Raw genomic sequence first — 12,810 nt, 5'->3', positions numbered from 1 at the left:
CGCACACTATAGAGATCCAGGCACACCAGTGTTTACGGCAGCACAGTTCACAACAGCCAAGTCGGGGCACCAGCTAGGTGCCTGCGGATGGATGGATGGACACCGAAAATGTGGTCTGTATGCACAGTGGAGTTCTACTTGGTCATAAAGAAGGGTGAAATTGTGTCATTTGCTGGTAAGTGGATGGAACTGGAGAACAAACCTCATTCTAAGTGACATACGCCAGACTCAGAAAGTCACATGTTGAATGTTTTCTTTCACATGTAAAAAGTTAGAGAGAAAAATAAAAGAAAAAAGGGGTCTCATGAAAGTTGAAGGGAGGTTAGTAGTTCACAGGTAGGACATGAAGGGGAGGGAGGGAAGGAACTGGGGGGTGAAATCCATCACGTCTTACTCTGTGCACAGGCGAAGATAGCGTAGTGATGTCACTGCTGTTTGACTCTAATGCACCGATTAAAAATGATTAAGTAAATAGAAGGGAGACCAGTAGGATAGAGGAAGGGGACTGCGGAGGGGAGGAGAGGAAAAGGGGAAGCACTAGGGGATGAGATGAAGCAAGTTATGTCCTATGCATACATTAATGTCACAGTGAACCCCACTATTACGTATAATCATGAAAAACCCCTAAGATGAAAGATACCACATGTTGTATAGGGTGTGGAGAAAGGGTGACCTCATATACTGTTGGGGAATTTAGTGGAGTCATATGTAAAGTTACGTGGACTTTCCTCAAAAATTTACACATAAAACTACCATATAATATAGGGGGAAAATGCAGAGGCTTAGAAAGGTTACCCAGGTCCACCCACGGTCGACTCGGGAAGAAGCAGGAGTGGAAATGCAACTTAATAGTCTCTCCAGCGCTCCAGGTTAGGTAGACGTCGGATTTTCCTCCAATTAATTTTGCATCCAACAGCTACACCCTTTCACTTAAATGCTTGTGCTTTCAGATGACCTTGTCACCTGCAGACGTGGGGCCACGTCCACTGAGTTCTGTTAGCCTAAACACACCTCTTAAACTCTGGAAGCCTGTGGTATGAATTGAATAAAGAATGGGAAAGGAATCTCTCTGAGCAAATCTCTTCTGACGTTGGAACACGGACTCATTCAGATTCAGAAGGGGCCAAAGTGAGAAAAAGATGTGACCAGATCATCCCGCAGTGGCGCCGTGGCTACCCATTGAGGCAGCCCATCATTTAAGAGAGGGTCCTAATTCCTGAAGTCTTCACCCCTCCCTTCTTCACTCTGGCGCAGAGCAGGAGTGGCCCCTGTGGTATGAGCACCCTGCCCTTGAACTCTTGACGCACACCTTCCTTGGCTTTTCCTTATCTTCAAGTCAGGTTCGCTATTAGCCATATTATGGTTACAGGAACAGAAGTTTTCCCCCCTTTTTAAAATCTGTTCTAATTAGTTCGACAGGACAGCAGGATGCATTTCAATTCCCCGTACGCACTTTTCATTTCTCTGGTTGTACACAGTGCGGAGCCTCAGCACAATGCAGCCATACCTGTACCTCGGGCAGTGAGGTCCGTCCCATGCCACCATCTCCTGCCTCCAGGCCCCCTTTCCACCCCCCACCCCAGGAACGGAAGTTTCTAAAGAAATAAAGCAACCAGCCTAAGAAGGCTCTGCGCTTTACCTGAATCCAAGTGGTCGAGGTGCCAGGGGTCGGTGGCGGACGACATGGGGGACAGCGTCAGCGGGGAGGCCCCGCAGTTGGACTCGACCAGCTCGCCCTGGATGTGCACCTGGGCCGAGGCGTTGGTCTGTCTCAGGGCGGCCTTGAGCGGGGCGATGTGGTTGAACTGGACCCTGGAGAGGCAGCCTGTGAATCCCGGGGTGTTGTATTTGTGGATCTCCTGGTCAATCTTCCCTGTTTCTAAAAGAAAAAGGAGAGAGAGGGTTTCCATTGTATTCCAGCTGCACAGTAGACTCGTCACACGATGCTGTGCCCAGTCTGACTTTGGGGTTTCAGCTGTAGATGAAACGTTAATGGACGAAAGCATCTTAAAGCATACCTGAGGAACACTTTGACAGAGCAGAGGGCAAGTAACTTGGCTTTGCTTAATGTAAATTTTGATATAAAACATGATCTGGACTTAATGGTAGACACCTATATCAAACTGACAATTCAGAAACTGTTTAAAAGTACCAGGAAGACTTGCAAAATGGGCTTTCTCTTATATTTGATATTTGGAAGAAAAGCCATAAGATACATGTAGGTCACTTATCACTGAATATCGTGGCCTACAGGCCTCTCGTGAACACAGGAGCCATTGGGGAGCTGCCTGTGTACCTGGCTCCTGTTCGAGCTCTCATGCTGTGAAAACTTGTCTGTTCTTCCAGAAGACCCCATCGGAAGCACCACATTTCCCCTCTGCATGACCTCTGCGACTAGCACTCTGGAATTGTTTTAGTTGAGTCTTTTAGATTATAAAATGTATTATTACCATGGATTCAGTTGTCAGGTATTATTATCAATTTTGAAGAAATAAATTTTGAGGAGGTATCAGAAAGGAATGCATCTTATGAAATGTGACCATGAAGCCTACTGTTGACCTTTGACTACTAGGAGCTTTAAGTGTGTTAAAATCTGTGATGGACAATTAAGGGAGTTAACTAGAGTTGTGAGCTCACCAAACAGAATCCAGAATAGATCTTGTCTTTATCAAATGAACTGAAAGAACAAGTTACAGTTACAGTTTGAGTGGAAGAGCCGGCCGCAGTTGTTCCACATCTGGTTGTTGCTGTTACACCCCTTTGTTGAGCCTACACCTTCCCAAGCCTACACCTTCATTTTAGCAGGTAAATGTTGAACACTTCTGCTTCATGGTCAAGACAGAATCAGAGGCTGTTGATACGGGCAACTTGTCTGTTTTCTTTCTCCATGACTCTATCTACTGCCTTGTCAAACCTACAAAACAAATGTTTTGCGGTTTATCTGGAAATAATACAGAAAATATTGCTGTTATTTTTGGTGAAGAAAATCGATTTTGTATAGTTTATTTCAATCTACATAAAATATGAATTTTGTTAAAAAAATGTTAATGACCAGTTAAGCCTTAAGGATGGGGACTTCTCTGGGAGGCTGAAGCAGGAGAATTGCAAGATCAAAGCCAGCCTCAGCAACTTAACGAGGCCCTAAGCAACTTAGTAAGACTGTGTCTCAAAATAAAAAAAAAATAAAAATGGGCTGGGGAGGTGGCTCAGTGGTTAAGCACCCCTGGGTTCAATCCCTGGTTCCAAAGGGCAGGTGGGGGTGTGTGGGGGGTAAAACTTCAGTGATAATGATCAGAATTTTGCATTACTATAGAACATGGGAGGGTGAGAATAATAACAATATCTGGATAAAGCAAATAAATACCTTCCTATGACCTTTTAGCTGCTTTGAGATACTGCTGACACTAGCAGCACTCACTTGGTTTTTTTTCACTGCAACAAATTATATTTTGTTAAATAAATAAAATATATATTTAAAGTACATAAAAAGACCTCTGTACCCACTTTTGTGGTATATGAAGCAGACTCCTTTTTAAAAATTTATTCAAATTTGTTATATATGACAGCATAATGCATTAGAATTCATAGTACACATAGAGAGTACAGTTTTTCATATCTCTGGTTGTACACAAAGTAGAGTCACACCATTCAGGTCTTCATACATGTACTTAGGTAATGATGTCCTTCTCATTCTGCTGTCTTTCCTACCCCCACGCTCCCGGCACCCCCACCACACATCCCCATTATGGATCAGCATCCCTTTATCAGAGAAAACATTCAACATTATGTTTCTTGGGATTGGCTTACTTCACTTAGCCAACTCCATCCCTTTACCTGCAAATGCCATAATTTTATTCTCTTTTAATGTTAATGTTCCACTGTGTATATAAGCCACATTTTCTTTAACCATTCATCTACTGAAGGGCATCTAGGTTGGCTCCACAGTTTAGCTATTGTGAATTGGGCTGCTGTAAACACTGATGTGGCTGCGTCCCTGTAGTACGCTGTTTTTTAAGTCCTACTCACTTGGTTTTGATTGATTTTTCTTCTTGTTTCCCCCCATCTTCCATGACCCTCTTAGACATCTTAAACAAGGCCCCCTGCTCAGACATCCTGTTAATTAATACTTCTTATTTTCTCCTTCAAAATTCTTTATTTCCTTTTCAAAGACAAAGAATTCCTGTGGCTTATAATTGGGCACATTCCTTTTTCAGTGTCCAATTTTCTAGGAATTCTGAGGTTTACAGAATCCCTGCTAATACCTGATGGAGGATTTGGAGTCAGGAAACCTTTCCAATCCAATCACAAGCCTATGTGTGCATTTAGGACTCACCTCCGCACCCCCTGCCATCTGAGGGGTCATCATTCTCCCAAACTAACCCTTAGTTCAAGGGTGGCCTACGTAGAGGCCATCCAGTGTCCCGGTGCCCAAAAGCCACGTGCTGTTCTGCCAATTAAATCAGGGACCTTTTTTTTTTTTTTTTCTCTCTCTGCCCTAATTTCAGAACCCAACAGAAACGAATGGAGGAATCTGTAAATGCTGAAGGTGTGTCAGTCCATGAGCCAGGCAGACGGGCCCCAGAGCCTCGCGCCCAGTGTGGCTCTCGGAGCTGAGAAATTGTTTGGTAAGAGTATCACAGTCTGAGGGGAGCCAGGGAAGCGCATTTACCTGGAACTTGTCCAGGGACCAGCCTGGAACCAGCTATTGAGGAGAAGGAAAGAGCGTTCCCAGCTGACCTGACCGTTATGGGGTTTGTTGTGCTGAGGGAACCGTGGGAGTCTCTTGGGTCCCCAAACAGCACTAGACTGGGAGGGGCCCCGACTGCCACATTAAGATGTATTCAGCAGAAAACTCAACATGCTCAGGCTGCAGAGCTCTGTGATGAGAACCGTATTTTGAAGTCGTCTCCAGTTTCTTTCTAACATAGCAACTGCTCTGCCCAAGGGCTGGCATCGGCCGCCCAGGCTCCTGCAAACTACTGGGCCAAAGATTCTTCCTTTGGTCCCAGGGCTGAGATGGGGTTACGTCGAGGAGCTGGATAAAGTGCCCAGTTGTCTTCCCACTTCCTCTTGCACTTGCTTGCCCGGTACCAAAGCCGCGGTCACTTCTGTCGTGAGTGGCTTGGTTTGGTTCGCCCTGCTAGAGATGCGGCAGGGAGCTTCTGATGCCAGCTTTCCCTGTGTGTTTTAGTCAGCTTTTTCACTGCTCGGACCAAAGTCCCTGACAAGAACAATTTTAGAGGAGGAAAAGGTGATTTGTTACTCATGGTTTCAGAGGCCTCGGTCCATAGATGGCCGGCTCCTTGGCTCTGGGCCCAAGGTGTGGCAGAACAGTATGGCGGAAGGGCGTGGTGGAGGAAAGCTGCTCAGGACACGGCCACCAGGAAGCACAGAGAGAGCTCTCCTCACCCAAGGCACACTCCCAGGGAGCCACCTCCTCCAGCCTCACCCGCCTGCCTACAGACACCACCCAGTTAATCCCTACCTGGGGATTAATTCCCTGATTGGGTAAGGCTCTCACAACCCAATATGTCACCTCTAAACCTCTTGCTTTTGGAGGACCCCTCCTATCCAAACCCAAACACTGCCACATCACTGGAAGTGAGTGGTTTCAAAGGCACATCTATCCAAGGGTTCTCCATTTAACATGGGGTTCCCACTGCTTAAAGAGATGGACCCAGGAGAGGGACACGAGACACAGGATGGTCGTGGAGGTTCAGGAAATGGGCTTCGGATGGTGGATCAGGCACCAGAAAAACAGTGGTGGCAACAGGGGCCTTCTGTGTCAGGATGTGGGGTTGGGACCTCGGTGGGAATGTCAGCAGTGTGGGCAGAGGCTGGGGCGGATGGCAGGAGCCAGCCCTGGGTGGATATCTGCTTGGGCTTTCCCGTCGTCTTTGAGGATCTTTCACTCTCTTCTGTACCTTTTCTTCTTTCTGGGTTTTTGGTATTTCCACATCTGGATGTAGTTTCAAATCTGGCTGTTGGGACTCTTTACTAAAGAATCCGGGCTGGAACTGGTTCCCCTGGGGGACAAATGGGCCATAAATGCTTCTGATCCTTCAGGACCTGAGGGTTGCCATGTGGGCCATGGGCTGGGCAGTATCAGAGCATCTGCTCCACATCTAGCTCAGCCCATGTGTGGGTGCTGGGCCAAGTCCTCTGTATGCAGTGCTGCAGAGCACCTCCAACAACCTGTTAGAGTTTCAATCTCTCTTTTTTTTTTCTTCTGATTGAACCCTGAGGTACTCTATCACTGAGCTAGATCCCCAGTCATTTTTACTCTTTATTTTGAGACCACAAAACATATCTTCAAATGATAGTGCAGTTGCAGGATACTCTTGAACTTGCAATCCTCCTGCTTCAGCCTCCTGAGTCACTGGGATTCCTGGCGTGCACCACCATGCCTGGCTATCATTTGGATCTTGAGTGTCCCACAAAGCCCTGTGTGCTAAAGTCCTGTCCCCATGGAGGTGGTGGGACCTTGAAGAGGTGAAGCCCAGTGAAAGGAACCGAGGTCATTGGTAGCATGCCCTTGAATACCAGGCTCTAAGACTCCCTTTTTCTCTCTCTGGCTTCCCAGCTGCTATGAGGTGAATGGGCCTTTCCCACCCTGGGCTCTTGCTACTGTGGGCTGTGCTGCCGCAGGCCCAACACAACAGGGCCAAGTAACCAGGAGCTGAAATTTCTGAAACTGTGAACCAAAACAAATCTTTCCTCTTCTTAAGTTGTTTTATCTCTTTTGTTATTTGTTACAGTGTTGGAAAGCTGGCAGACACAAACTCTCTGAGCTGTATAGGATTAACCCCACCTCCCAGAGGAGCAAACTGAGTCTCATTTGAAAGGGAAGTCAAACATTTTGCATTAGCTACAATTTCTCTCCGAAAAAGACTATCTTATATCGTCTTTTATATCTTGTGGATTTTTGTTTGTTTTGGTTAGTAAGTCTATAGAAATGACACAGAGAGGTTTTTAGAAGAATTTTTTTTGTGGTTATTAGAATGCTTTAAGACCACGTTTCATTAGAGCTGGAGCCAAACATATGGTTTTCGAAAATGTAGTGATCTGATGTCAAACTTGGCCAGTGTCATTGGAAATGCTCATCTGGAACAAGATTCCTGATTTCTAAAGGACATTTTCAGGGCTGGGAAGTGGCTCACAGCTGGCCTGGCATGTGTGAGGCCCGGATCTTCAGCAAACAACAACCTGACATCTTCACAAGATGGAACAGTAGAGCTCTCCTGTTAGGACACTTGAGTTTATTACAATGAAGTTATGTTCATCTGTAAAATGGATGAGACTATTCTCAAACTGAAACCAAATATTAAAATACCACTTAGTGTCAGAAAATGCTTTCTGCACTGAGGTGTCTGGGCCAGGGCATTATGTGGGGACACCTGTCTACAGAATGTGGATTTTAGAGATGTAGTGCAGTCACTCTGGCAATTAAATTCTCAAACTGCAGCGGGTCCTTTCATGTCATACATCCATAGTGATGCGGGGTGTGGAAAATAGCCCACTTAAAATACCGGCACGATTCTGGGTGAAACCTTGCAGAAAGGCTCCGGGGACCATCGCGGGGGGAGAGGCAGCTATGGCATTTTCAGTGCATTAGCGAGCTCTCCTGCTCACTCTCGTTCCAAAGCTGCGTGCCAAGTGACAGGCAGGAGTGTTGTGAGAAATGAAATGAAGAGGAGATGAGGGTACGGAGGGGCGGTTGCAGAGGGCAGAATTGTGCTGGAGGCTCCCGTCCATGCCTGAGCGCCCTCTTCACACCGGAGGAAACAGATCCTGATTTCTCCAAAGAGCTTTCTCATTTCCCTTTGAGGCTAATTTCACATCTATATATCCTTCCTGGAAACCCGTGGGATCTACTCACCAGCTGATTTTGTTAGCTTTCATATATTTTAGATGTATGAAAGTCCCAAATACCATTCTTTTTTTTTTTCTTGAGAGAGAGGGATGTGATATTATGAAACACAAAATATCATTGTAAATTTATTTATTTAATTTTTATGAAATGGAGTCAATAGGTCTTAGGAGTCCATGAGCCCTGAGTCTGGTGAGCCTCCACTGTGTGAGCGTCCCTGGGTGATAGGTGGGGAAGGCACCCATCTTAGAATCTGTGGGGTCCGCAGAGATGGCCGCTCCAGACCCAGTCCTAATGGGACTCATGGATGCTCCTCAGACTATAGGTACAATCGGCCTTGAAGCACTGCCCACCCTCTGTCCCTTCCCTCTGCTCTGGAGTATGTCCCTGGTGACACCACGGTGGCTTCAGGTAGCTCACAGACTGGGGGTGAAGTAGCATCCACTCATAGGTGGGGTAGTTACTCCTGCCTCCATTCCCTCTCAGTCCTCCAGCGACAGTCCCAGGTTGGCTCAGCATGGGGCCGGGCTGCACTTTGCACCCGCCTGGACTGGCTATTTCCCCTTTCAACCAAGAGAGAGAGCAGACCTCAGACCCGAGGACTCGCAGACTGCGCGACACTCCTCCCAGTGCCTCAGCATGGCAGTGTGTGACCCTGGTCTTTTATTTCATGGTCCTGTTGCAACATTTCCCTTTGACATAAACTCTTCCCTTTTAACAGGAATTTATTTAAGTAAAATGGTGAGTCCACTTAAAGGAGACTGTAAAGTCGACCATAATAGTTAAGGAATCACCGGAAATGAAAGCCATGTAACAGAAATGGCAAAAATCATGCCCACAGTCCAGTGGTTTCCTTATTTAGACATAAGGAAAAAGGAAATTAAGAAAAGGGATGGAACTAGAGACCAGTGTGTTGAGTGAAAGAAGCCAAACTCAGAGGTCAGAGGTCACATGTTTTCCTTCCTATGTAGAAGCCAGAGAGGAAAGAGGACAAGGAAGGTGGTACCCAGTGCCAGCAGGAACGGCTTTTTTTCTCATGAAAATCAAATGGAGATCAGTAGAGGAAAGGAGCCAGGGGATGGGAGGGAGGTGGGTAGGGGAAGTCCTGGGGATTGGTAGTGTAACCACAAATTCCATCAATTTGTACGACTATAATGCACCAATAAAAATGTGGAAAAACTGGGCTGATTCTCAAAAGACTGCTTGAGGGAACATTTTTGGGAGGAACTTGATGCTCCTCTGAACTGCTTGAGATCTCCCTTAAAGAGCCTCTGTTGATTCTCACGGAGCCCACCCTCTGCCCCTCCATGCACACGGTACCAGGCATGTATCACCTTAGAGCAGCAGAGGTTCCAGTTCATGAAGAGAGAGCCCAAAGTGGCTTCCCCTGGATTCTCTGCTCTAGCCACCTGGCCTGTGTCTTCCTTCCCTCCTCAGATGCCTGCCTTTATGCCCCTACTGGAGTCATCTAGGACCAGCAGGAACAGATATAACCAAACCATACATTTAATAGTCACTGAGGGTTTGCTTGCAAAGGATGGGAACAAGTGCTGGAAATTCAGACTCAGCCAGTTCACTGTGGTCAAAGTCTGTTTGTGAGCCTCCTGGGGCAAACAGGTATGGAGCGTGAAAGAGGAGGGGGTCTGATAGGTCACTGTCTGTTATCTCCAGGAGTATGATTCCCTGGAAATCTGCCCGTCTTCACTGAAAATGGGTATGGTCATAACGTATTGCTCTGAAATGGACACCGTTGAAGCTGAGAGTCCACCTGTCCACACCTCCCAGGTCCCAGCTGTGGAGCAGTGCTTTCACGGCATGACAGAATGGGCAGGGAGTGGGTTTGAAATCACTGCCGGGGTGATGTTCTAGATAGTTCTTGGAAACTCAGACTGAAATGGGATTGGTGAGGAGTCTCCTGATGTGCACCTGCAATCATGGTGCGGAGTGCTGGGCAGAAGCACCCAAACCGTGGCTCCCAGGGTCAGGGCTGCGCATCTGGGCCTTCACTGGGAAAAGAGCTGAGTGTGGGTTCACTGGGCTGAACATAGTTTTCTATTCCATTTCCATTTGGCTATAGCAGTATGGATAGGAGCCTGAGTGGATCAGGGGAATAAATAAATGGGAAACACACACACACACACACACACACACACACACACCCAAGAGCATAATCTGAAAAAAAGCAAAATAAATTAAACTTCATCCTCAGTTCTAAAGTGATCAGATGATAAGCAGCAGGGATGTTGGAGTCTAGGTTCCACAGGAGCCCCTGCTCTTACAGGCTTCATTTTTGACCAGCTGACTATCGAAAGGTACACAACTGGAATTACATCCATAGACATAGGTGATGTTTACCATTAGGTACTAATACATTTTATTAATCCCTTAGGAAAAGACACTAATGAAATTTCATTGTTGTCATTGGCTACTTTTCTCTCTTATAAAGGCAGGTGCGACTAAAATATGCAGGTGTAATTTAAATTGCTCTTGACCTTCAGCAGGGGCTAACTCAATTACAAAGGGGCAGGAGAAACAGAATCTTTGCTCCTTGACAAATGTATCAGCTGTTTTTACTTGTAAGTCTTTTCCTAAGGATTGATAAAATAAAACTGGATGATTTGTTTGAGATAACAATATAAGGAACCATCTTCACGTGAACGTTCTAGCCTACTGTATCATTTTGCAAAACGGTAGGGCATGACATTTTTATTGGTACCAACTTATCACCATTCCAGAGTTTTTAGGGGATACAAAATAGGCTGAAATTGTCATTCCTATTCCTAAAATCTAGTTTGAATACAGAAAGCTTATTATGATCGCAGGTTAATCTTATAATACAGTTGTAATTACAAAGCATCAAGAACATTGCTAAAAAGAGAAGTCAGAGTCCCTTAGATGTTTCCCAAACACTAGAAATTTTGCATTGTGCAGAACACATATCTAAAATATTATTTTCCCATTTTTTTCTGTATATTTCAAGTTGTCAGACAGAAGACTGAAAGCCTGGAAGGAGCTGGTGCCCCATTCTGCAGCTTAAGGTGCCCTGTTACATTGCAGGATTTTTCAGGGCTAAGAATAACAGGCTTTGCTGAAAGTAATGTGATCTCTCAGAAAAATCGGGCGTACCTGTCAGTCAAATCCAGAGCTCAGAGCTGTGACTGACTTCATGGGAAGTGTAGGGCTGATTGAGCTCTGAGCATCAGGGTAGATGTGCTCTCTGGGTCCTAGCTATTTGCTACGGCAAGGCAGAACGCACATGTGAGGACGGAGTTTCCTGTGAGCTAAAAATGAACCCAATTACTCACTGGGGTTTATTCCACTTTTGTTTTTGCATTTTTAAAATTATTAGTACCAGAAAATTGTCAAACTGAAGTGTAATACAGAAAATAATTTCTTTGTGTGTGTGCCCTGTTTCTGCGGAAGTGTTTCCTTTGTTGCTGTTTTAGGTTTGCAAAGTCAGGTTAAGCTGTAGCTAGAACTTAAGAAAGAGTGGTCTAGCTTTCAAGCCTTTCCTTAATTTCTCTCCAAGCCACTAGCAGGTTTCCAGCCAGGGCTAGCAGGGGCTCAGCTAACTCCCTGAGCTGCGAGGAGCTTGGGTAAGGAGAAAAGGCCCAGAGGAGGGTGTTGACCTCATACATTTTCTAGCACCTAAAGAAACGTGGGCTAGAAAAGAGTGCTAGCGAACTCCTGAGTTTCCAGGTAACGTCAAATGGAATGATTTGATGAAATGAAAAGTCCTTTCCTTCCTTTGTTCTCACTTGTATTGTCACCCCTGTCCCAGGAGGTCTCTCAAGCTGTCTCACCCAAGAGGAAAAGGTCCTCTGAGGACTAAAGTGTCTTGGAAGCGTAAAGATTGGAGCTTCAGGAAATGGACGTCGAGGTATCAATAGAAAGTGATGCTTTTCCCAGGACGAGGAGACCTCCCAGGCACCCCTAGAAAGAGGGGGAGAACAGTTTCCATTGAGTGCTCTGGGGTTCCCTTAATTGGCTCTCTGTGCTACATAAATGACACAGAGTCCAACTCTTGGGACCATGCCGATCGAAATGGTGTTCTGAAGACAAAGTCTAAATACTCAGGGCTGAACCTGAAGCCCCCGTGGATCTGTACATAAATTTGAACTCACAGTTGCAACCACCCTGGATGCCACCACAGGATAGAGTCCAGAGTTGGACTTCAGGGCTTTTGGGACATAAAAGATGTATTTCTCCCTGCAACACCTTGTTCTCTTCCTCTAAAGCCAACTCATCATTTCAGATTGGGATAAGAGCTGATAGGTTGGGGGACACTTCAGAGGCCATGAAAATTCAGCAGAGCATTCTGTGAAGTTTCCTGTGACGTTTTTGTGTGAAGACAGGTACATGTGAGCTCATGACAGCATGAGTTGTATTTTGAAGATCGAGGCAGTATGAGATGAACAGTGGGTGGAGTTGGATCAATGGGGTGGAATCCACTCCAACAGAACTTTTATTATCTTATTAATATGGATAAAAACATCAATGGTACATTGACCAATGTGCCGCGTGGTATCTGGTGGGAAGGAGTGCCTATGCAGGAAATGACGGAATCACGTGCCAAAGGGACTTTGAAAGGCAGAAAGGATGGTCTAGGTTTAACAAGGCAAAGTTTAGCAGAAACAAATACCTAGTTTTTTAATAGTTGAAAATGTCTCCCCCGGCCTCACCCCCCCCTTCCCATAACCTTCAATAACGGTGGTAACAGCATGTAATCTTCTATATCCCCAGGACTAGGGCAATCCAATTAACTAGAAGTAATTCAGGAGTCAAGCGTGACATATCGTTAAATGAAGAAAAGAAGGGAGTGTCGATTCTAATCTGGGAAGTGGTTCCCGAGGCTGTCCCTTGGATTAGTTCCAGAGTGGCATCACCATGGGCCAAGATGGCAGTAAGAAACTAGAATGTGCGCAGTGGTCGGCCTGTCA

The 12,810-nt window shown here is 45.8% G+C and overlaps 1 protein-coding gene across 2 annotated transcripts in view; it reads right to left on the bottom strand.

Moving 5' to 3' along the window:
* CNTNAP2 (contactin associated protein 2) overlaps positions 1-12,810 on the bottom strand; it is a 1,934,648-nt gene that overhangs the window by 27,730 nt on the left and 1,894,108 nt on the right. For both annotated transcript variants that reach the window (XM_081283562.1, XM_081283563.1), the window contains one exon: positions 1,640-1,879. In XM_081283562.1, coding sequence (XP_081139688.1) covers positions 1,640-1,879 — 240 coding nt within the window. The remainder of the gene's footprint in view (positions 1-1,639; positions 1,880-12,810) is intronic.

This window comes from Spermophilus citellus (genome assembly GCF_964194105.1).
Source record: "Spermophilus citellus genome assembly, chromosome: 3".
In the NCBI taxonomy this organism is placed as follows: domain Eukaryota; kingdom Metazoa; phylum Chordata; class Mammalia; order Rodentia; family Sciuridae; genus Spermophilus; species Spermophilus citellus.
Note: the sequence above shows the minus strand (reverse complement) of the source record. Positions and strands in the feature narration are given on the sequence as shown.